The 26,610-nt window shown below is 33.8% G+C and overlaps 1 protein-coding gene and 1 long non-coding RNA gene across 2 annotated transcripts in view; one reads left to right on the top strand and one right to left on the bottom strand.

Annotated features, from left to right (window-relative positions):
• Nucleotides 1–26,610, bottom strand: part of LOC150097326 (eukaryotic translation initiation factor 3 subunit D-like) — a 97,182-nt gene that overhangs the window by 34,863 nt on the left and 35,709 nt on the right. Inside the window, exons 7-10 of the mRNA XM_090406813.1 lie at nt 21,565–21,663; nt 19,189–19,237; nt 10,530–10,660; nt 8,737–8,819 (exon numbers count right to left, since the gene is read on the bottom strand). Coding sequence (XP_090262939.1) covers nt 8,737–8,819; nt 10,530–10,660; nt 19,189–19,237; nt 21,565–21,663 — 362 coding nt within the window. The remainder of the gene's footprint in view (nt 1–8,736; nt 8,820–10,529; nt 10,661–19,188; nt 19,238–21,564; nt 21,664–26,610) is intronic.
• LOC150097327 (uncharacterized) overlaps nt 1–26,610 on the top strand; it is a 111,359-nt gene that overhangs the window by 64,295 nt on the left and 20,454 nt on the right. The gene's annotated exons all lie outside the window — the stretch shown is intronic.

Raw genomic sequence — 26,610 nt, 5'->3', positions numbered from 1 at the left:
AGAAAATATTTCTAAGAAACTTTCCAATGAGGTTTCCATGCTAATAAAGAACTTGCTCACATAACAAGTCATGATCTTACTTTAGTTTTTGAAACCATGTTAACTGTCATGCCAGGCAGTAGTGAGCTTGAACAAAGAAGTTCATATGGTGAGAGAAAAAAACAGAACAGCTTTTGTGTTGATTTCTCCCTTTCAGAATACATTCTGAAAGGGATGAATATAGGATGGATATTTTTTAAGCCAAAGAAGGTGGAAAAGAGCACTGAGGGGAAAAAATAGTTCTTCCAAAATTAACACATGAATTTCTTTTAAAGGAAGCTGAGTTGCAGTGCAAATAAAAGTGATAAGAAGAATTATATAATTTCTCTTGAAGCAACATAAGTTTCTTTTGAAAAGTAACAAACTTATTCTACTTAATTTTTACCATCACAAAAGAAATGAACTTTTCTGCACTTCCAGAAGAAAAAAAGGAAAGTTTAAAATTATCTTTGAATTCCAAAGAATCAGAAAAAGGAACCGATATGTTAAAGAAGACATGAAAGAAGAAACATTATTTTACTCAAGGATGCACTCAAATTATTATTATTATTATTGTTTTCAAATCAGAGTTTTCACCAGGGAAAACTCTGATTTGGAACCTCTTCCACTTAGGCACGAAGTTGAAAGAGCAGTTAAGCACCCCAGATGCAGATGGAATCCCAGCAGAGTTAATTAAGGCCACAGGGGATGGAGGGATAAGAATGTTTCATAGATTGATTACGAGGAAAGGATCATGGCCTAGAGACTGGAAGAAGTTGGTTTTCATACTACTACATAAGAAGGGAGATATGAAGACTTGCAAGACCTATAGAACTATTAGTTTAATATCTCATGCAAGCAAAATTTTATTGAAGATCATGCTAAATAGGATTGAGGCCCAAGTTGAGGCAGAGATGCTCGAGGAACAAGCAGGTTTTAGGAAGGGTAAGAGCACCAGAGATCAGATCCTTTGCCTTAGACAGATCACAGAAAAATATAAAGAATTTAGACTCCCTCTGGTAATGTGTTTCTTAGACTACTTTAAAGCTTTTGACTGTGTTTTCAGCATGTGAAACTGTGGGAAGTAATAGAAAGAATGGGTTTTCCTCAACACATTATCAGGTCAAAGGCTAACTTGTATAGGGAACAAGAAGCCATGGTAAGAACAGGTGTTGGATTAACTGATTGGAAAGGGAGTTAGGCAAGGATGTTTACTTTCTTCTCACTTGTTTAGTATATATGCTGAGGACATCATGTGTGAAGCACTGGATGAGCTCAAGACAGGAATTAGGATAGGTGGTTGATTGATCAGTAATCTGAGGTATTCTGATGATAGTGTACTCCTCTGTAATGACAAGGAAGAACTAGGACAAATTCTTGATAATTTTAACAAGATCAAACAGAGTACTTCAACTCAATCCTAGCAAGACAATGGTTCTCAAAGGAAATACAAACAGGAAAGCTCTTGGGAAACAAGTGTACCTAAATGGAGAAAGAATTGAGGAAGTCGACAAGTTTGAGTACCTAGAACAACAGTCAGAGACTTGTCTAAAATCTGGAAGGATGGATCTATTTCCATGAGAACAAAGTTTAGGATTTTGGATGCAGTTGTTTTTCCAACAGCTACTTATTGATGTGAGACTTGGAACCTAAAGAAGTCAGATAGGAAAAGGATAGCTGCTTTTGAGATGTGGTGTTACAGAAAACTGTTGAAGATATCATATACTGAAAGGCGTACAAATGAATGAGCGTTAGAAAAGTTCAATGGAACTTTAAGGCTCCTTAAGGATATTGACAGAGAAAGTTAAAATATTTTGGACACATTGAAAGGACGAAAGGAGGACTTCACAGAACAGTAATAGAAGGTAAAGTTCCTGGAAAAAGAGGAAAGGTGGATGGTGGGTGTGTGCAGTGACTGATCTTCAGAGAGTTGAAGCCTCCAGAAAGCATATAACATGACCACATGACGAGGTCCGGTGTGGCACATCACCGAGAATTGGAGGGACCATGCGACATCTGTGGGTGCCCAGTGAACATATGATGATGAAGAAAAGGTATGAGCTAATTAAATAAGTCTGTATGGCCACTGTTGAGAGCAGAAGACTGTGTGCTTTATAAGTTTAAAGTTAACTGCTTTTGTTTGTGTATTCTCATCAATCCTGTGATCTCGAAGAGAAGAAATAAGAAATCTTGTTTGATGTTTATGTTCTTTATGTCTGATGTTAGGTTTGTGGGCCCTATTCGCTTTAAATTATAAGTTTTATTAATAATGCAGATTTGTACATAGCGCTTGCAACAAACAATTTATACACATTATTACACCAATCTACATATTAACTGAGAAGGATAGAAGTTAATGAGTTCATAAAAAATATGTTATGTGCAAGTTTCCAGTCTAAGACTCAATGTGTGTGGTAGGTAGTCTGTGCACATTATTCTTTGATGCTGGCATTGCTGTTTCAACCCAGGATTTAAATTTATTTAAATTTAAGTGCCTGGACTTTTAAATTTAAATTTTTAATTTAAGTCCAGGCACTTAAATTTAAATAAATGTGCAGTTCTTTTGTTTTAATTTCAACAGTGACATTTTGAGGGTTTAATGCAGTACAAATGGTAATGTAATATTTCTCATATTAATGTTGCCCAAAATCTGTAAAATAGTGAGCACTAAATTAATTTGCTTAAATCCACATAGCTGGAAAATTTCATGATCGTTTCAAGCGATTGCACTGTCCTGACAGTAGAAACTAAACAAATATAGCCTTGCAACTTGCTGACGTCAGCATCAGTTCGTCTACACAGTGCAGGCTAAAAGGTAACTAATTAGTATTAAGTTGGAATGGGTCAGAGTAATATTTGGAGAAATTAATAAATAAAATAAGTAACATATATAATGTATCATATAGTTTTTATAGTACACACATTTAATTTATATTCAAAAATTATTGAATGTAAATTAAAAATTTTAAAAGCAAAAATTCTGCATATGCAGTTAATAGGCATGCACAAGCACAGATTAGAGGAAACATTCTCTAATGAAACCATGATGCAACCATTGATTATGACTAGAGTCATAATATCTATAATATAGGATCACTCAATTTTTCTTCAAAATAAGAACATTAACCATTTCAACAATAAAACAACATTACTTGCTGAAGTCGAAGTGGGCACAGCCAACTCTATCACTATAATAAACAATGAAAAGTCTTGACTAAACTTCCATAGCATTTATTCATTACGAGTGTAGTTAACTGAGTTTAGTAATCATCATCATCATTAAATTCCTGCCATGTACCCTCAAGGGGTGTACAGGATATGATAATACTACATGAAAAAATTACATCATTACTAACTTCCTATTTACAATTTTCCTCCAAATCAGTCTGTTACTTGTTAAGACTCCAACATTATCAGATCTTATATTTCTATCGTCTAAGGCACCTTGTACCGTATAAATCCACCTATATCTTAGTCTTCCTCTGAGTCGTTTTCCTGCCAACCTGGCAGAGAACACTTGTTTTGCTAATCTTTTCTCTCCCATTCTATTTAAGTGACCATACCACCTGAGATTAGCTCTGCTAACGCATTCCTGAATGCTGACAATGCCAAGTTCTTTCCTAATATCCTAATTTTTAATATGATATTGCCATTGATGCCATCTGTTCATACCTCAATCTTTCTCAGGACTCTCATATCTGTGGTCTCTAGTCTTTCGTCAAGTGTTTTACTTCTGACCCAGCTCTCAGATCCATAAATTAAAACTGGTTTGAACACTGTCTTCTATACAGCTAATTTAGTGTTCCGTTTTTTATTTTATTTTTTATTTCTCTCTTATTCCATATGAATTTATTCAATTGACTTCCCACCATACCAGCTTTGCTGATTCTGTTGTCTATTTCTATATTTAATTTACCAACTTCAGTAAAAATTGTGCCTGAGTAGCTGAAATGTTTTACTTCTTCCACAGGTTCTCCATTCACAACACAGTTGACATTTTCAATGATTCTGCCTATTTTCATTGTCTTTGTCTTTTTATTGCTGACCTTCATACCATATCTATTACAACAGTTATTCAATTTAGTCAGAGAATCTTACAGACTTGTAGCGGATTTATTTAGAAGTACAACATCATCCGCATAAAGCAAAGAGCTGACATTAACATCTCCAATTTTGATATCATGTTTAATACCACTTTCTTTCATAATGTGATCCATATAGATAATGAATAACAGAGGGGATAATGTACAACCTTGTCTCACACCAGATTTAACATTAAACCATCTTCCTGTACTTCCTTCAATTCTAACTGCTGACTTACAACTCAAATAAAGACTAAGTATTGCTTGATATAATGCCCCACTGACACCATATAGCTGCAGCATATTGAATAGATTCTCTCTTGGCACCTTGTCATATGCCTTTTCCAAATCGACAAAACTTAAATACAGATCTTTGTTATATTCCCATGTTTTCTCGACTATTTGTCGTAAAGTGAAGATCTGATCCTGACAGCCTCTATTTGGCCTGAATCCAGCTTGTTCTTCACCAAGCTTTTCTTCCACAATTCTTCTCAACCGTTTCTCAAGTATACTTGCATAGATCTTGCCAGGAACACTCAGTAGGGAAATACCTCTGTAATTCTCACATTCAGTGTTATTTCCCTTTTCATATATGGGTACTATGAGAGCTCTACTCCAATCATCGGGAATTCGTCCCTCTGTCCAGGCTTTCTGAACTATGCAGTGCAGCCACTGTAAGACTTTTATACCATCATACTTCAGCATTTCTGGTCGAATATCATCTACTCATGCTGCCTTTCCACATTTCAAGCCCTTGATGGCTTTTTCTACTTCAACTATGAATATGTATTCCTGACTGCATGCCTGGTCAGTGTTTTTTACCACTGTGCTGTCATCATTGCTTGTTTCATTTAGCAGTTTTTCAAAGTAATTACTCCATACTTCAAGTATATCTTTTTCTCCCGTTTTCATGTCACCTTTATCATCTCTAACTCCTTTTACAGCACTCTTTTCTCCATTCCTAAGCTTCTTCAACAACCTCCAGAATATTTTACCACCTTCTTGATATTTAATTTCTATATTCTTGCCAAAGTCCTCCCATGACTTTTGTTTAGCTAGTTTTACACAGTGTTTAGCATTCTTGCATTTGTCTCTATATTCTCTAAGAACACAAGCTGACTTATTTGACAGGAACTTTTGATATGCTTTCTTCTTTTCCTTCACTGCCTCTTTAACTTCCTGTGTCCACCAGGGAGTTCTGATTTTTTTTATCCTTGCAGACAACCTCACCACATGCCTCTCTGGCAGAATCAATCAATGTTTTCTTCAGAGTTTGCCACTGCATCTCCAAGGTTTGATTCCTGTTCTCAAACTCTTTCATTTTTTTTTCAATAATCTTTCTGTATTTTAGTCTACAGTTCACATCTGAGAGCTGCTCAACTTTTATTTGCTTTAAAACTTTCTTACATGTTATTCTTTTCAATATGAAATTCAATTTTATCCTGCTCAAGACTAAATAGTGATCACTTCCAATTTCAAATCCTCTGTACTCTCTGGTGTCCTGCACCAGGGAGAAAACATTACCATCAACAATAACATAGTCAATGAGACTTTTCTTATTCCTTGCCTCTTCTCTCCATGTGAATTTGTGCACATTTTTATGTTGGAACATGGTGTTAATAATAACCAGTCCATGTCCTGAGCAGAAATCCAACAGATATTTGCCATTATTATTAGCTTTGCTCTTTTCTCCAAATTTTCCCAAAATATTTTTGTATGTCTCACAATCATTTCCTACTCTGCTATTTAGATCCCCAACAAGGACCAACTTTTCCTTTTTCATTGTGTCAGTTGCTTTTTCTAAAGCCTCAAAAAATTCCTCAACTTCTACCTTAGTAGAACCTTCTGTGAGACCATAGGCACAAATAAGTCTCATTGTCCAGTTCCCCATTCTCATATTTGCCCATATTATTCTACTTGAGACTGACTGCCATTCAAGAAGATTAGCCTCGTATTTTGTGTTGAATACAATGGCTACTCCTTCTTTTCCTTGATTGTCATTTCCTGAGTATAACATTTTGTATTTATTGCTCGGAAAGATCTCACTAGTTTTGGTCTTTTTTGTTTCAGTCACCCATATTATGTCGATCTGGTACTTATCTAATTCCTCAGCTAGCTCCATTTCTTTGCCATTCAGGCTTCTTACGTTGATAGTACCGATCTTTAACTCTGGTGATGTTGAGTTGGGGTTTATTTTCAGATTTGTTCCAGTAGCTGACTTTTCGCTGTTCGCCCTTGTTCCCTGGCAAAAACAACGGGGGCCTTGTTTAACTGGGCGACACCCCAGCCGGCATGAAATTTGTCATGTTTTACCATCATTTTTTATTTTGGTTTAACCTATAAGAATACAATTTGGTCGGCTAAATCCCAAATTGCCAGCCCATCCTCGTTCGTTCAGTATCAAAGTAGATACCAACAGGGTGCACCACGAGAAGGTGAGGATTGGACATTAGGTCAGAAGCCCTGGTCGGTTCTCTGCATTCCTTTAAAGGCTATGTGGAGGTCTTCTCTCAGTTATACAGCTTTGACCCTTAAGCACCCCCTGAGTTTAGTGAGATGCATAAATCTCACTAAACTCAGCAAATATATTAAAATAAAGAAATAAAATAAAACCCCTATAATTTCACATTAACAGTAGCACATCATGGTATAAAGACTTGAGGAACAAAATAAATGCATTAAAGCTACACCACCCTTGGTTTAAGAACCTTGTCAGAGCACAAGAGATTGTGTAATAATTCACTAACACACTTCTGTCAATTAATCATACCTCTTCCATGTCTCTTAACACTACCATGGCCCACTAGAAAGTTGAATATTAAATGTGAATTAAGTGATAAAAAGAAATAAATTAGTACAAATGATACAAGTTTATTAGTATCACAATGACACAGGAATTAAATGTGAATTAAATGATTAAATGAAATATACATATTAGTACAGGTAGAAATGATGCAGGTTTATCAGTTGCTGTATTTACAAAGAATGTTACAATAGTACTGTTCCCAAAGTGTCAAAATTTGGAATTTTACTGGAATTTTTTGCAGAGCTAATCACAGGAGTCTGGAAGTTGAGGGTTGCTGATTACCATCTTGAAGCAGAGTAATTTGTTCTACTTTCATCTTTCCCTGTGTAATTTTTCATACATCAAATGAAAACTCAGAATGAGAAGAATTTTACAATCATTCATCCAGTAAGCTCACAGTGTGCTTGGGCCTCAAGAAGCTTTTCAAACCATTCTATCATAACATTGGTGGTAATCTGGTCATTTTTATTTGCACATATTATGAGTAAATTTTGACAGCTTTCAGGGCCTTAGGGCATTTAATTTTTCCTGTCATCAGCAGCTTACATCTGTACATGTGTGTTGCACTTAAGTATCCAAGACAGTAATTCCCACTGTCTTAATAAATCCAATAACCTTGGATTATCTGAATCCTTCTTTGTCCTCTGCTGTTAATGTTAATAGCAGCATGCATTGGCAATATAAACACAGTTTCATCAACATTAAGAATTTCCTTAGGACTGAAGAGTCCCAATACTTCTTTGTGGTTTGTGGACTGTTTTTCATCATATGCACACTTTACTGACAGAAATTCCATGACACTCCTTAAATCTTTGAAGCCATTCTTCACTATAGCCGCACTCATGTTCTTATTTAAGTTCTTCTTCATGGAATAAATGTTCCATTAATATGCATATGTCAAGTCTACCAATCATTTCAACTCCAACAGAATCTAAATGATTGGTGGAATTGGATGTTCTATCATAACTCGATCATGCTCAGTTTCTTACAACTTTTCATAGTTTTCCTAACATTCATTTGCTTTTTCAAATCACTGTCTGCAAAGAATTTCAATATTTCTTCTCTTTGTAGCTGATGCACCAACTATACTGATAACAATTTCTGCACCAAACTAACATAGTCGAGTTGTTTCAACACTCCTACCTTATCTTGTATCAATAAGGACTTGCACAGAAACCCTAGCTAGGGTTAAACTTAAACAAAATAAACTAAGAATCACCACAAGTGCAGCAAATAAATGTAAATAATTAAGCGAGAGTGTGCCAGGTGGAAGTAAGTTCCTGTTATTCGGTGAGCAAAGAAAATTTACTGTAACATTACTACAGATGTCACTATAGTATTAATATAAATGCCATACATAAAGATTATTTACACAATCTTAATACACTGAGAAAATTCTAGAAATATTATTTGAGATCCTATTAAAAATTTATTCACATGCTTCCCATTAGCATTCCAAATATAGAGACCATTGCATAATTTAACTTTTGAATAGTCAAAATAACTTTTAGGAACAAAAAAAAATTTAAAGCAACTTTTATAACACATTTGCTTTTTTTTTTTTTTTCATTCAAATTTTAAGAATACCTACTTCACTGAATTTAGCAACCAAGTAACAATGAAAACACTACAGAAAAAAAGTAGGAGGCATGTGATTCTACATTCTCATTTACTAACTTTGGCTGAAGATTTTTTTAATTTTATACCCTCCTATATTGTGCTTAGGATGTGCACAAAATTTTTTTATCATAGTATTAGGTTAAAAAAAGTGACTTTTTTTTTTTTTTTTTTTCAAAATGAAAGTCTAACTTAAAAGATCTGATTATTTACCTGTATGATACTGATGCAACTTCTCCTTCCTCTTTTTCCTGAAGGAATGGGTTGGGATTTTGGAAAGCATGCTTGTCTTCACCCTGTTAGGAATTAAACACCAATTAAAATAACACTTTGAAATATTGAATTCCTAGCACCTCACTATAGAATGAGGTGAAGTTAATAACCAACTCTATTATACTATAGTTTTCATAAAGGTGTAACTCCCAATTAAACTTTATATGGACTCTATATCCTCTAGCTTTTTATTTTTGGCCTCTTTCAAAACGTATCTGCTGTACTTTTCTGACCTAGAATTCTGAGTGAGTTTAGGTCTAAATAAATTGGAAATGTCTTAACTTAGCTTGTTAGGATAGTATTTCAATAAACTTAAGTTTGATAAGATTCAAAAACCTGAAATTTTTATTTTACACACACACACATACGTCCATGTCTTCATGATGCCCTTCAGGATGCAAGGAACCTTCACAAGGGCTTTTCAACTGAAGGTGAATTAGCCAATCTCATATGAAGGTGGCAGGGTTTTTTCCTCCCCAAAAACTACTGAAGATTTTTATCTTACAAAAACAGCCAAACTATCCAGAAATTTACAGACATAATGCACTGCTTCACAGCCTTCGTTGCATCAGCTGTAAATCCAAACCAACCATCCATGTCTTCTTGAAGTGGATTTCAGCAGTTCTAGTTTCAAAAAAAGTACAAACACAGCATGTATTCCAGGAAAGAGCAAATGAAATTCAAGTGGAATAGAGAAAGGAAACAATCTTTCTAACTGGTATGAAGTGGTAAGAATAAATTTCTCAAATAATGCTGTTAGCTATGTATCCTAAAACATCTTTGCTGTAAAATTGGTCTTTTACAGCAAAGAGGAAATACAAGATGAGGAGAAAAATTTGTTTGTTGCTTTTTCTAAAGTCTGTTGCTTTTTCTAAAGCCTCAAAAAATTCCTCCACTTCTACCTTAGTAGAACCTTCTGTGGGACCATAGGCACAAATAAGTCTCATTGTTCAGTTCCCCATTCTCATATTTGCCCACATTACTCTACTTGAGACTGACTGCCATTCAAGAAGATTAGCCTCGTATTTTGTGTTGAATACTATGGCTACTCCTTCTTTTCCTTGATTGTCATTGCCTGAATATAACATTTTGTATTTATTACTCAGAAAGATCTCACCAGTTTTGGTCTTTTTTGTTTCAGTCACCCCTATTATGTCGATTTGGTACTTATCTAATTCCTCAGCTAGCTACATTTCTTTGCCATTCAGGCTTCTTATGTTGATAGTACCGATCTTTAACTCTGGTGATGTTGAGTTGGGGTTTGTTTTCAGATTTGTTCCAGTAGCTGACTTTTCACTGTTCACCCTGCTTCCCTGGCGAAAACAACGGGGGCCTTGTTTAACCGGGCGACGCCCCAGCCGGCATGAAATTTTGTCATTTGTACCATCATTTATTTTAACCAATAAGAATACAATTTGGTCGGCTAATTCTCAAATTGCCAGCCCATCCTCATTCGTTCAGTATCAAAGTAGATACCCAACAGGATGCACCAGGAGAAGGTGAGGATTGGACATTAGGTCAGAAGCCCTGGTCAGTTCTCCGCATTCCTTTAAAGGCTATGTGGAGGTCTCCTCTCAGTTATACAGCTTTGACCCTTAAGCACCCCTAAACATGATGCTAATATAATAAAATTTCATATCAGGTGTCATTTCGTTATTTGGACTAATTACATTATTTGGATTAATTTTTAGTAATTTATTTAAAATAAAACAAATGACACTGAATTACTTTACCATTTTAAGAACTTGTTGAGAAAAGTTGTGATTAATAAAGGTAGCTTCTAATGCTAAATTTCTTGGAGAGTTTAAACTGTTAGCTTCTTCATGTGGTGGTTCAGCAGCAGTTTCATTTACAGTCAGTAGATCTATTTAGAAGAAAAAAGTTCAGTCAAAGTGTGAAATAAAACTTTTGGCATAGTATATTAAAAGAAAGTTAAGAGATTATTTAAATAAGGAATGATTACAGTGTTGTTAAGGTATTGGGAATCTTGTACAAACTGTATATCAAGAAAATTCAACGTACAATAAGATAATTTGCATATCACTCCATATAAAATCATCTATAGACGTCAAAGTTATCATGGATGCGAAGTGCATATTAAAATTATAATACCATTGATATTACATTGAAATATATGATGGATACGAAGCATATGAAGATGTGTATTTGATCCATAACAGCCGGTGAGCTGGTTAAAGAACTTGCATTGCAATAACAGGGAAAAGCCTGCAACTGCAAAAATAATTTTGGTTGAAGCATAAGATGCTAGAAGGGACTGAGTATCTTATGCAAAAATTGCCTCTTTAAACAGTGATTAAATTGGCAAAGAATTTGAAGTATGGAAGTCTGTTTCAGTGAAAAATAGTCCACCATTTTATTCTAATACACCGAGAAGTTTATTAAGAATATTCATAACTGTGCTGCCTGCTTCAAAATATCTTACAGTAACAAGATTTCAATTAATTCTGCAGCGATGTCAAGAGGACATCGCTGCAGAACATTAGCAGAACATTCAATTCTGATGAATTGAATGTTCTGCTAATCGGAGACATGCAAGAACAATGAATGCTGAAAAGAAACTGCAATAGTACACTTATATATGGTATACACATTCATAATATGTAAACTGCTTGCATTGGTTTTTTTACAGTTACATATGCTTTTTTATTTATGTACTTGAAATTTTTTTATTTTTTTTTACATACACAGAACTTATTTAGCTTTAGTTGTACTTTGAAGCAAACATATGTCAAAAAATGCATCATATTTAAGCATCATTTGACTTATAAGGGTTTTTTCAACTAGCAATTGAACTGAATTTCACTGATTTGATGTTTTGTCTATCCTGTTAATCATAGATGATACATATATAACTTGCTTCCTGGCTTCTCTATATTATTATTACATGACACCTCCAAGGAGTCCTTAGGCTCATCATGGGAGGAAATACTGTAACCTAATCCACCATCCACAAGTATGTGATCTACCAGCAACTAATAAAGCATAATCCACCCACACATACACACAATGCTACCTATTGCCTACTGATAGTATTTCTTATCTATTAACTACAGGTGTTATCTGGCCAATTTGTCTGCATACAGGAAGAAAAACCTTTGTTTCTGGGAGTTAATGCCACATTCATATCAGATTGGCTAACTCGGGTTATTCTGTGAAGGACATATGGTCCCATCATTTTTCCAACTACACTAAAGAGATATACACATGCCATACATAATTCAATCGAACAAGTTTAATTTCTATATATAATAACGCTGCAGAAATGTTATGGCCAGTTCTGATAATTAGCAACTTTCAAAGGAGTGTAAATGGGACAATATACAGAGTATGATATATTTAGAGTTGCAAAGTGGCAGTTAGATTCGAGGACTATAAAGGAAGTTAGTACATATGTTTTAAGCAGAATGCACACTATGCTGTAAATTATGTCTTATGAAAAATAACTACTGAATAAATAAGTTGTCAACATTCATTAATTGTTTATCTTTTCAAAAATACGACTACTTGCAAATTGGCTACACCTCCACAATGCAAACACATCAAATTTGTTCTATCAATGATTTTTTATAAGTCTGTATAACAATAAAATCACAAGCATTAAGTGTCAACATGGATAGTGCACATTTTGCTATACAGTAGTCACTTTGACTACTGTAACAATTTGAACAATTTTCATAATAAAGCTTGACACTCATCCTCTCATGAAGCATATATGCAATATTTAATATATGCTATGAAGCATATAGATGTGAACATTTTGGTTTTGAATATAGAGGTATAAATATAAAATTAGGTTCATAAATTCCAAGTTGCTTGACCATAACAAGCCATTGAACCTAATACATAAATGAAAAATGAAATAAAAGTTAACAAGAAAAACTGATGAAGGCATAAGTTAATAATCAGACATTTCTTGTATCTTCTACAAGAAATGTCTGATTATTAACTTTTCAGGTCTATAGAAATATGACTGTTTCAGATAGCTAGCCATGAAGGAAAAAGTCTTAGTGATGAGAGGAATTTAAATATGGAAACATAATAGAATTAATAAGGCCGATATGATGCTGTCCTCTGACTGTAAAGACGGGAGGTCTGAAATTTTATAAGAGCTTTAACTGAAGGCAAATTAGTTGGTCTCATAACAGGTGGAAGGGATTTTCCTTCCTGAAAACTAAGGTTTTTAGCACTGTAAAAACAAACCAATTGACCAGAGAATGCTCTCAACTGATAGAAGTAGCAGACAGCATTACCTGCCCTATCAGAACATTAATCAGGTTTCTTTGAAGTTATTTGGAAGTGACAGGCCACTGAGCATAACATGTTATGAAAAGATGAAGTAAAGATATGATGGGATACTCCCTTTTTTAAAATGCAAATTCCACCCATAAAGGGCTCTAGACATACTGGATATTAGTATCATGTGGATAAACTAAAGGTAAGATAATCTGGAAATAATGCTCTAGAGACCAAACTCTAGAGCATTATTAGAAAGAATGTAGCAGAAGTTCCCCACCAGAAATTCATATTTCTTCTGCCCATAAAGAAGACATACTCACAGAAAAACATATGCAACTAACAGATGAGTTAGACCAGTGGTGTCATAATGTCGACTGCATCAAGGTTTTTAGTCAGTCAAGCAAGCAATGAAAATTTTGAGACTCCAGGAAGCTCAAAATAATACTGCTTTTATTTCTTTATTTTTATTTTTTATTTTTTTACAATACTATCATAAAAGCATTGTTGCCATCTAGGTTATTAAAGAGTCTGACCTACTCTAGATGTCCAAATATTGTGAAAAAAAAAAAGTTTATTTAAAAGGTTTTTCAGTCGATGGTGAACGAATATTTATTGGAGAAGTAGATCTTGTATAAAAAAATTAGTGGACACCACTGAATATACCATAGAGAGAGAGAGAGAGAATGAAATGCTTTATCTTAATAAAATCAAGTAATGCAGTTAAATGCTAAAAGAGAACAGGAAGAGGCTGGAGCAGCATCAGAATAATGAAAAAAAAAAAAAAAAAAACTAAGTTACAGGGAAAGCATAGTTGAAAACAGATAAAAACTTGTGGTTTAATAGCATGGTAGAGAAAGAAGAGAATGCACCTTGAGAGAATAATCAAATTATATGAAGTTATAAGTTATATAGGAAGAGAGAATGAAGTTCATTAAAAGATAAAAATAAGAAAACAATTGAAAGGCATGAGGCCATCATGGCAAAGAGGGCAGGGCTTTTTTTTTTTTTTTTGATAATCTTTTAAATAACATTCAGTCATTTGATCTAGCTGATTTGTGCAGACTAGTTTCACTTCCTCCTAATTTGATATATCTCATTACATCATCAGAAGTTAGATGAGAACTGTAGAAATGATAAAAAGGAGGAGAGTATAGTGATCCGACTAATTGAGATCCTGAAAATTTTCTATCAAATTGATAAAGCTCCCAGAGTTTTACCAGAAGTCTAATAGTGCCCATATTTAAGAAAGGAAATTGCATGGTATGTTAGAATTTGTTAGAATTATAGGGGAATTAACTTATTGTCTGTTCCAGGTAAGGTGCTATTATACTTAAAGGATAAAGGACTTGGTTGAAAAGCAACTTAGAAATAAGCATAGCAGATTCAAAGGACTGGATGGACCAAATATTTTTATTGAAGCAGCTCTTTAAGAAATATTTAGAATTTTAGAAACTGTGATTCCATTTTCTTGACTTCAAAAAAGCTTTTGATTTGGCTGATAGGCAAAATTTTTGGAAGATTGTAAAAGCCTAAGGAATACCATCTCAAACTTATTAGCAGAAGTGTGTCCTATAAGCTAAGGATTTGGTCATGCTCACAAATAATGTGGCAGAAACAAACTTTTTCTGCTGTAGTTGATCCTGAGAGTTAACTAAGTTTGATTATCAATTATGAGAAAACAAAGATAATGAAAACATGTGATAAAGATGAGTCTTCTCTCTTTCTGAAAGGATGTGCTATAGAGTGTCTTCACTTCAAAATATCTTGGTAGCCGAGTAACTGATATTGGTAAGGTGGTAGAAAATTATGAATGGCTTCTGGAGTGTTCAAAAAGTTCAAGTTTTGGAAAGACAGTTGAATAGCAGTGGAACAAAACTCAAATCAACAGTGTTTAAGAGAGTATCTTGTGAGAGATGGTTTGACTTTGTGAATACTGATAAGATAGGTAAGCTGCTTGTTAGTTCTATCCTATGTAAGGAAAAGCCACGATGGTTCAGCCATGTTGTCAGAATGCAGGACACTTGCTTAATCAATAAGTTTATGTTGATATTAGGAAAAAAGGTAAGCACCAAACAAGATGGATTAACAATATCAAACAAAATCTTAGAACTATAACTATCTTACAATGGCATGAAACAGTAATGGATGCTCAGGATAGACATATTTTTGGTGTAGGAATAGTAGGTTCAATTCTGGTTGGACCTCCAGAACTAACTGCTGGTTGCTCGAACAAGTTGGTTGCTCTCATACATATAAATGCATATATATGTATGAGATGAGATAATTAGCAACAAAAACACTGTAAGATCTTAATAGTGCTGAAAATTCACAAATAAACATATACCTTCTGTATATAGTCTAAGAAATGATTATCATTGAATCTTTATTCGTACTGTGGCTTCTCTAGAATTCCTTCTATCTTGATAAAATTATCTGAAGCAATATTTTTCAAACTGAAGAAGAAGAAAAAGGTGTTTGTGATCATGTTGTACATCATATTTGTTTGTAGTTTAAGTCAAATTTGGCTGTTTATTCGGTATCTAAGGAATACATAATCACAGGGTGCACCAAGAGATAGGCAGGACTGAATATTACATCACAAATACTAATCAGTTTCTATATTCCTTATAGGTTATTTATAGCATTAACTCTTAAGCGATCTAGTCTAAAATTTCATAAATGTAATACAAAATGAATAGTATAATCCCCCCCCCCCCTCAGCATATATTAATTCCTAATGTAAGCAGAACACTTTGACAGCACTACATAATTAAGTTAACATGCTTTGTATCAGCGATTTTCTTATAATCAGGACTCGAATATTTTCAGATCTTGCATATTTGGTCTTCAAGGGTACAATTAACCATCACATCAATCCATTTAAATCTTTGTCTTCCTGTATCATCAACTATCTATTTGCTAAACTTTCTTTCCCCCACTCTATTTATGACCAGGGTAACTTAGATTAGCTCTGCTCACACATTATTGAATGTTAGCAAGCTCTTCTTTAATACTGCCATTTTTAATAAGAGTTTACCACAGATGAAATCTGTTCACCTTCCCTACATTTTCTTAGAACCATCTGTTCCGGAGGACAAAGATAGATGGAATAAATGAGGAGGAAGAGAAGCAGGATCGATGTATTTCCAGTTATACTGAAAACATGTTGCACAGCTGTTGCTCTTATTTTTAACAGGTCCAACAGTAAGTGGAGGAATGATGTTTGCGAATACACAGAAGCAGTGACCCCCATAGAAGTACCTGTACAAGAGAGACAGAGCTGAAAAATTGCATTTTTCAGCTCTACAGGAACTTCTGATATAGAGGTTGAAGTGAGCCTATAAGGGGTCATCTAAGAGTTGAAATGCTCGCCTCTAGACAGGATCATTTTCAGGGAAGTTTTAGGTGCATGCACCACTCCAAATGTGTGAACAGTATTCTAAGGATGGGCAGATTTGGGATTTATATAGGGTGGGCAAAAAATAGCTTCTTGAGCAGGAAATATTCTTAGTTCTTTAGAGACTGAGGAAGCTAGTGATGTGTTTATACCAGGAGAGGCTGGAAGTAAATGTCAGTCGAAGAATAGAGATCTGATCTTGCATGGTGATGTGTACCAATATGTCTCATTAGGATCCCCTTCTGTTTAAATGGTTAACAATTTTGTCTAAACATTTCAAAATTACATTACTTGCCATATAATAGCATCCTATTTTGTTAATTTCAACTTCACACCAAACAGCAGCAAAATTTTCAGATATATTTCCCTATTTAACACTTCCTCTATTATCGGACACAATTTCTCTAGCAATAATAATAATGCATGGTACAAGCAACAACTAACCTATCCAGATAGGCTTTTGTAACCTTTTCTTTAGGTAGCTATTCTTATTTATAGATATATTTACTAAATATATCTGATTTTATACCTACGAGGGTGGTCTGAAAAATTCTCGGCCTCGACCACAGATGGCAACACTATCTACAAGATTTTTTTTTCTAAGTTGGTACATCTGTCATAAGAATCCATGTGAAATTGCAAGTCATTCCATCAAGTAGTTTGTTTTATACAGCTGCCTGAAGCAAAAGCATTGTCCATATCCCTTGAAATGGATAAAATTGAGCATTGTACGGTTATAAAATTCTTTGTAAAAGAAGTTTGGTACCAAAAGAAATTCATTCGAAGTTCATAAAGTTTATGGGTACTCTTCTTCTTCATTTTTCAACAATTAAAAAATGGGCTGCCGAGTTTAAACATGGCCATACCAGCTTTGAAGATGATCCACATGAAGGAAGTCCAAAAAGTGTAACAATATCAGAAATCATTGATCAAGTGCACTAATGGTACTGGATGATCGGCGAGTCAAAGTGCGCGAAATTGCTGAGACTATAGGCATTTCAAAAGGACATGTAGGATATATTTTGCATGAAGAATTGCAAATTAAAAAGCTATGCGCCAGATGGGTGCTGCGCTTGCTCACAGCAGATCAAAAACGTACTCGCATGAAAATCTCTGAACAGTGCTTGGAGTGTTTTAACAAGAATAAAACTTATTTTGTGCATTGATTTATTACTATGGATGAGACTTGGATTCACCATTACACACCAGAATCCAAACAGCAATCAAAACAGTGGGCAGAAACTGGTTGTTCAGTGTCAAAGTAGACAAAGTACGGTGTTTTGGGATGCTAAAGGCATTTTGTTTATTAATTATCTTGAAAAGGGTAAAACAATAACTGGGGAATATTATTCTGATCTTTTAACCAGACTAGACGAAAAATTCATGAGAAAAGACCTGGTTTGCAGAAGAAAATAATCGTCTTTCATCAGGACAATGCACCTGCCCACAAAGGTGCTTTGGAAATGGGAAAATTAAGGGATCTAAACTATGAATTGTTGGAACATCCACCCTATTCCCCAGATTTGGCTTCCTCTGACTTCTATCTCTTCCCAAAACTAAAATTCTTCTTTGTTGGTCAGCATTTTTCTTCGAATCAAGAGGCAATTGCAGTTGTAGAGGGGTATTTTGCAAATCTTACTGAGAACCACTACTGGGACAGGATAATGGCGCTGGAGCATCGCTGGAATAAATGTATTATTCTTAAGGGAGATTATGTTGAAAAATAAAAATAAGTTTTTAATTATAAATTCGTTTTTTCATTGTTTGACCGAGAACTTTTCAGACCACCTTCATAAATATATATTATTTTGTGTAACTTGCATATATACTCAGGCAGATAACACTGCCATCTTGTGGTCCTAAACCCTAAAACTTGTATTACTATATGTAATAATAGTGTGGGTTTTACTAATTTTTGAGATGTGGGATTAACAACCCAATTTCTGGGAGGAAAAACTCTACTTGCCCATGCCAATCATTAACTCAGGAAAGTGGGTTAGCGCTATGGATGCAAATACGATTTTCTCAGAGCTACACATGCATAATCTCTGGGTACACTAACTGAATCAGTGTCATCAACTTGCCTCTTTTCTTTATTTTTGATATTCCTTAGATAACAACACTGGGGCTAACTTCAAATAGTGTCTTATATGCTGAAAAATAAGGTGATTATATAAATAATACACATTAAAATAGGTTACTTTAATAAAAAAAATTTTATATAGAATTTTTATTTCATTTATGTATTTTACTGAGCATGTTTTCTTATAGTATATGCTTTATAAATGACTTAACTTACTTGCCCAGCTCAGATTACGAGTTTTATGACAATTAAAAGTTTACTTAATAAATTAAAGAACCACAATACAATGTAGATTCAATCAATAAAGATTACATGCATTTAAAAAAATGTTTGGAGCATTATGTGCATTTATAAATGTCACATGATTCTGCCTGGCAGTGCAAAGAAAGTAAGTCTTATTGAAAAATACATAAAAGGAGTCAGGCCAACTTCAGTCTTTCAGTTCAGCTAGGTATATACAGAATCCTTTGTGCAGAAAATGTTGGGTAGAGTACTTCCCTAAAATTAAAATCTCATAAAACAAGTACCTACAAGAGTGTCAGAACATACATGTAAAATGGGATGCTTTCTAAAGTATTTATAAATTATCAGCTTGTTTCAAAAATATTACTCCATAAATAAATTTAATAGAATAACGTAAATAATAAATACATACCAAATTCTGAGTTGTCTCTTTTGTCAAAGAAAAGTTTATTACCAACTCGCTATAAATAAATAAAGATATATAATGTAATAATGTAAATACTAATTATAAATCTCATCTTCAAATCAAAACTGAATTATAAATTAAAAATGTAAAACTATGTGCATTCTACAATTTAGTAATAATAATGAAATAGAAGTTCAACTTCTATCTCAAATTATAACTGCAAATTCAAATACACTGAAACTGCACCATTTTGTCATACTTATAGTTTAATTGAAAGAAAAACTCAACTGTCTGGAATATCTTCAACATAAACAACAGTATTTTATAAATTTAATAGACATATAATATATTTTAAGTTATAATTTACCAGTACCCTGTTTATTTAACATCAATGAAGCACAACACAGAGGAATGATATTAGTTTAATACATATTTCCAACGTTTCATCTGTTATAAAAAGTACATTATCAGGAGCATAAAAAAGTTGCAGCTTGCACAGGAATGAAATAACTTAATAACAACAGTGGTATTTACAGGCCCTTAAGGCAAATCTGCTATGTATCCCTGGCTTTTGGAACCAAAATTTGTGTTCTCCTGACCAGTTTGCTGGCTGCAGAAGAAGAAAAAAAAAACATGCCACCTCTGTATATGAGAGGCTAACTCTTCTTCAACTGGAAAGTGCTAACAAAAGTTTCTTTGCATCTTAGATGAGATTTGAAGCCAATTTTCTGAGCAAAGGGCTTTATCAAACTCCACTAAGCTACAGAGGCTCTGAAATGAGTTTAATACTAACATATTTCATAGCTGTCAAAAAATACTTCATCAGGAACACAAAAAGAAAACTGACTTGCACAGGTAACAAGGTCTTGGTTGTTGAGCAGACCTTAAAATTAGTTTCTCATATCTTGTGGAGTTTCACACGTTCATGTATATTTCAGTTTTTTAAAAAGCAGCTAGAAAATCTATAAAAAGTCTCTCATGTTTAAGCTTGATGAAATGGTATAGTTGTTTATCTCTGATTGATTCAATAATGTCATGTCATGGTTCACCATGCCTAACCTATCCATACTCTTTGCCTTCTATCTGATAAGATATATTGATGATGTGTTCTTTATTTGGATATAAAACCCAAACACATTAGGCACATTCCCCTTTCACCACAACAACCAACATTTCAGAATCCAATTATAACAAAATAAAAAGAAAACAGTACTTTGCCCTTTCTAGACACTTTAACACTTCCCTCACAGCTAAACTCAACCACAATATCACTTTCTCAGCCTATCACTACAATTTTAACATAATCCCCCTCCCCAAAACATATCAACTGTAGTAAATTATTGCTCAGCATAATCTTCCCAGATACAGGGAATAGTACTGCTTTTACTAATCTTAATATCTGGGTTACCTAAATTGCCAGGACTTCAATTTCAAATCACATGTCAAGAGTTAACTGCTCTTATCTTCTCCTCTGATGATAAATTTTTCCACTGTCATTTCTTAGTCTACAGAGTATTCCTTAGACCTGCCAGCTGGCCAATGATATTGGAAGATTATCAATAGCTGTGTGGACAGTCAGGCCTAACAGTCTGTGCCATGGACACAATCTATGGAATCAAATAGGGAGAGAAAAAATCATTACACTTCACTGCAGCAAGTTAAAAAATGAACCTTTTTTCCCTTCTGGAATTTGCAGAATATGTTCTTAAAAACCAACCTAGTCTACAAAAATATGGATGTGCGAATAGTGATTTTAACACTTAAGCCAATCAATCAAGCTAATGACTAGTATCTTTAGCAAGAATCCTCTGTAGGATTTTAGGCTCTACAATCAAATTAATTCTATCATCTCAGTGTTGCTCCTGGGCATATTACGCTTTTATACTATAACATTGATAATGTCTCTATGACAAAGATGAAATATTGGAAGCATTAAACTATTTAACAAATTTATTCTTCTGTTCTGTCTTTCATTTCTGATAAACCAAACAACATGAAAGGTTAGCAATTAGATCTATATGCACACTAAATCACAATGTAATAGTGGACAACCAAGACTGAGACCAAGAATGTGCATGTTCTGGAGTGCAAGCCAGTTAACTTGTAACTTTGACACCTGAATGCAGTTCATTTTATGTTTTTGACATAAATGTAAAAAAATAAACAAAAATCATTCATAAAGTATTATAAACACTTTTATTAAGATAAAGAAAATTTCTAATTATCAGTATAACTACCCATAAAAATAATAAAAACCAGATCATGAGCTCAATTCAGCCTATACTCTGACCTGCTTGATTAATAACCATTTCACTGAATAAATTATATAATCCTCTGATTATTATTATTATTTTGTGAAAGGCATTTTGTAAAATATCTTACCTCAACAACAATGTCCCAAGAGTAGACTGAGCGAGTAGCACACATTAATGTAGCTATGATTGCATCAGTTGCAAATACATTTCCTTCAGTTTTAGTGAGCTAAATTGAGATCAGAGGGAAAAATGAATAAATAAACACACTATATTTTCAATAGTAGATTTCTGAATGTTGAAAAGCTTATCTGAATAAATTTATTTGCTTAAATTCTTATCATGACATTCAACAATACCAGAAAATTTATCTGCAGCGGAAAAATATATATTTTCTACTTAATCTTAATGCAACAGTTTTCATAAATAATCATAATACACTTTTAACTAAATGATACCATGCTTAGATAACACTTACCAGGCCAAAGCAATTGGTCCAGTAAGTAACACATGAAATACCAATGCGACAAAAATGGACATCTGTTCCACTTGATAGCAAATTTTCCAACATTTTCTCTTCAGTTTAGAATTAGTAACAAGTAGTAACTAATTTTACTTCTAGTTATCGTACGTATTCCCTGACATTCATGGTCTACATTTGGGACAATATCAGATACCAACAACCAATTCTATAGTAACGGTCTTCATAAGCACCAGAATGATAATATACCATAAAGAATAGCTTTTAAATAATAACGATAAGTTACCAACATTCAACCATCTGAGGGGTGCTTAGTTCTGTCTTAGATTTGTAGTTGTAATTTTCGTCATCATCATCAAATTCCTGGCAAATACCCTCGGGGGGGGGGGGGGGGGTGTACAGGACAGGATCTTATGATAGTACTATGCAAAAAAGTTACATCATTACTAATTTCCTGTCAACAATTTTCCTCAAGATTAGCCTGTTATCTGTCAATGCTCCAATATTATCAGATTTTATATTTCTGTCTTCTGAGGCACTTTTTTTTTCTTTACTGTATCAATCCACCTGCCATCCTGACAAAGAACACTTGTTTAGCTAATCTTTCCTCTCCCATTCTGTTTAAGTGACCACATCACCTGAGATTAGCTCTGCTAACACATTCCTGGATGCTAACAATGTCAAGTTCTTTCCTAATATCCTCGTTTTTAATGATACCGTAACTGATGCCATCTGTTCAGTCCCTTAATCTTTCTCAGGACTCTCATATCTGTGGTCTCCAGTCTTTGATCAAGAGTTTGAGTTTTATTTCTAACACACATACACAGGTAAACTTTGCTTAACACGAATTGGATATGAACGATAACACTGGCCAACAAAAAAAATTTTTTTTCCTGCTGATTATGATCTGACACTTGTTTTTTACTAATTTGGGTGCACTGATTTCAAATATCAAACCCATTTTTCTCTATCACATCAGGTTTTTCCTCTGTGGCATTTTCTTTTTGCTAATTTGTAAGTTTTTGATAGTTTTAAGGAGGCAGTACTATTTAGAGGATCAAAAAAATCGATTTTTTAATATTATTTTCTGAAAGTATGTACTTTTAAAAATCTGTTCCTAACTTTTTATCAAGAAATTCGAAAAATTCCTGAAGATATAGCCTATTATTCAAAGCGGTGCGCAGATCAGAATCGGAGCGCTCACCGCTCTCGCATGTTAGTAAACAAATAAATGCATATGAACCTGCAGCGGCACATACTGGTGCTTTAAATGCGAGAGAGGCCGATAACCGACCTAATACATTTAGGTGATGAAAAGTAGGCGATGACAACTGCCTAAAACAAATGAATGCTATATGCGTCATAGCGGACAAAGAACGATCGAAATCAGTCAATCGTTAATCGATCGTGAAAGTATGATGAGTGCTTATAACGTTTCAATAAAGTCTCTGGTTTTTTTTGTCTTGTTAATTGCATTCAAAGTGCCAGTACATGCCGTTGCAGGTTCTTACGCATTTATTCGTTTACTAACAAGCGAGAGCGGTGAGCGCTCCGATTCTGATCTGCACACCGCTTTGAATAATAGGCTATATCTTCGGGAATTTTTCGAATTTCTTGATAAAAAGTTAGGAACGGATTTTTAAAAGTACATACTTTCAGAAAATAATATTAAAAAATCGATTTTTTTGATCCTCTAAAGAGTACTGCCTCCTTAAAACTATCAAAAACTTACAAATTAGCAAAAAGAAAATGCCATAGAGGAAAAACATGACGTGATAGAGAAAAATGGGTTTGATATTTGAAATCAGCACACCCAAATTAGTAAAAAAACAAGTCTCATATAAAAGTTAGCAAAAATTGTGTTGGACTGTATAATTAGTTAGTGCGATTGAGCGAAATAATACCATTTTCCGCTTGAAGCATGTGATTAATCAGTTAACGCAATTTTCTTACATTATGCGAAAATTTTTGTTGCCAATCTGCAGCAAGCGGTGGCCAGTGACACTCGGCAGCTGACCCAAAGCTATCATCGCAAGCGCACGTGCAAACTCTGTTCTCTTGCTCAATCACTTTTCCTTCATTTTACTTTAATTTAGATACCTATAAGGCTTTATTATATTCAACCCCTAATATGGAAAAGGGAAAGACTGATAGAGAAAGCAGCAGTAATAAAAAGAGAAGAAAAGTAATCATGTTAGAAGAAAAGCTGGAAGTCATTAAGAGACATGAAAGTGGTGCTAGTAATACAATGATTGTGCAAGACCTGGGATACAGCGAGTCTACAGTTTGGACTATATGAAATAAGAGCAAAGAATACAAAGAACAAGGAAAAGTTGCTACTGCTTCTTTAAACATGCAGATCACCCGAAATACAAGCCATTTAATGATCGAGATGGAGCGTCTTCTATTCACTCTAAATTGAGGATTGTAACCAAAAAAGAATACCTCGTAGTATAAGGAATATTTAATTGCTTGTACTATGTAATAATTCCCATTGTTTATTGTACTTACTTAATTTAGGCAAAATTATTTTGCCTAAATATTTTTACATCATTGAAAGAGACCAAATTCCAAGAAGAATGTGAAAGCTTTACTGCTAGTTTAGGTTGGTTTGACTGTTTCAAAAATAGAGCTGGACTGAAGAAGATGAAAAAGTTGGGCACTATTCAAACATCTTTACTTAATTTTTTTGTAAAAAAGTAGCTCAATCAAATGATTAGACATTAAATAAAAATTTAAGCAACTGATTTTCATTAATTTTGATGATTTTATCCTCTAATATAGCTTATAATTTTTTTCTTTTCAAATTTACACTAACTGATGGATGAATTATAATTATTCCTATTGCTTATTGTACTTGCTTAATGCAATTTTGCTTAGCACACATTAATTGATAGATTAATTAATTGCATTAAGCGAGGTTTTCCTGTGTGTGCATGTGATTAAAAAATTTAATGACTAGAAGCAAGAGATACCAAAATAGAAAAAATACTATTTATCATTTGAACACACAACTAGTTTCATCTTCTTAGAACTTCATCGGGTGCATAAAATGAAAAGAGAAATACAAAAAAATATACGTTACAAGAAGCAGCTATAAATTAACTTGCAAATGCATTGTTGACAATTGAAGTTGTTCTGGATGCCATAGTATTGTTGAGTGTTCACCAAGGCATAACTTCATGTACGCCAAACTTGGATAGCTGAAGAGTGACAATCAGAGAGTTTATAGATAAGGTTAATATTAAGATGGACTGGATTGAGGACAATTTCTGTGGATTCCACAATTCTCTCTCTTCCGGTTCATTGTAGCATTTAAAAATGTTTTCTGATTTGTTCCAGATCACTGGATAAATGATAGAATCTTCCTCATTAGGACAAGCAGAATTAAGAACATGGTTAGATAGCACACTGGCTGCAATTCTGCCATATATAATGTCTCTCACATGTTCTTCCATATGCAACTCAATGGATTTCTCTGTTCTGACCAAAATAGGGCACATTGCACTTACACCAAAGACGATAAATTCCTAGATACTTTAGGCTGTCATGTTTTGGTTTAAGTCTGCCAAGTAAGGAATGGAATTTGAAAAGAGGAGTTAAAGAAGTGTAAATTTAAAATTTTTTGATAATTTTAGCTAACTTTGGTGAGATGAAACTGATATACGAAAGAGATATAAAGCCTTTTACATCAATACTATGTCCACCAGTACGGCAAGCAGGTGGATTAAAAAGTACATTACAAAATGTCTGCTTAGGATAGCTGTTTTTTTCTGAAAGGTTGGTTGTAAGAAGAAACCGTAGTTTTTTGGTGATGTCTTCTTTTTCAATGAGGAGGGAGCAAGAACATTTATCCAAAGTAGAAATGATGACATGTTTCTGAAGCAGATAATGATGTGATTGTGAATGAAGGTATCTGTTGGTATGCGTTTATAGGTTTTCTATAAATAAAGAGCTTCAGTTTTTCTGACACATGAAAGAGTTTTATACCCATGAACGGGAGAGAGAACCATTAACTTCCAAATCTGAAGTAAATTGTATTCTTGGGTGCTGATTGTTTAGATGGTTCAGAAACTGTTTTGAAGAATCTGGTCCATGACTCCAAATTAAGAAAACATCATCAATATATCTTTTCCGTATGTGTGTATATATATATATATATATATATATATATATATATATATATTCAGTTTTTAACATAATTCATTTTTATTTATTTTGCCTTGTGAAAGCCCAATTCTTGCATTAATAAATAAATAAAAAATTATGGCAGCCAGAGAAATTATACCATTCAGGAGAAAGCAGTCTCTTCCCCCAACTCACACACCAAAACACCATATCTGTGTAAAATGATTTGTCAACAATCACTTGCTTGATTTTATTGAAAAAAAAAAAAAAAAAAAAAAAAATCAGTTTGCAGATCTCATCTTATTGTTATGGGTTAACATTGGTACAAATGTAATTTTGTGCTAATGTGCAAAATCAAAATATAATGGCAAAATATTCTGGGAGACTACTGAACAAGTTCAGAAATGGAGACAACAGTACTGTAAAAGGAATCAGAGAATATATAGGCAAAGCCAAAGATCTTCTGAATATCTAAAGTAATTACATGAAAGACTGTTAAATGAAACAAGTGACATAACAGTCATAGGATACCGTTTTTTTTGAAAGGTTGTAAGAAGAAACTGTAGT

Source organism: Typopeltis vanoorti, chromosome 17 (genome assembly GCF_054136105.1).
Source record: "Typopeltis vanoorti isolate ZY-2024b chromosome 17, IOZ_Tvanoo_1.0, whole genome shotgun sequence".
Lineage (NCBI taxonomy): Eukaryota > Metazoa > Arthropoda > Arachnida > Uropygi > Thelyphonidae > Typopeltis > Typopeltis vanoorti.
This window is presented reverse-complemented; position numbering and strand designations above follow the sequence as displayed.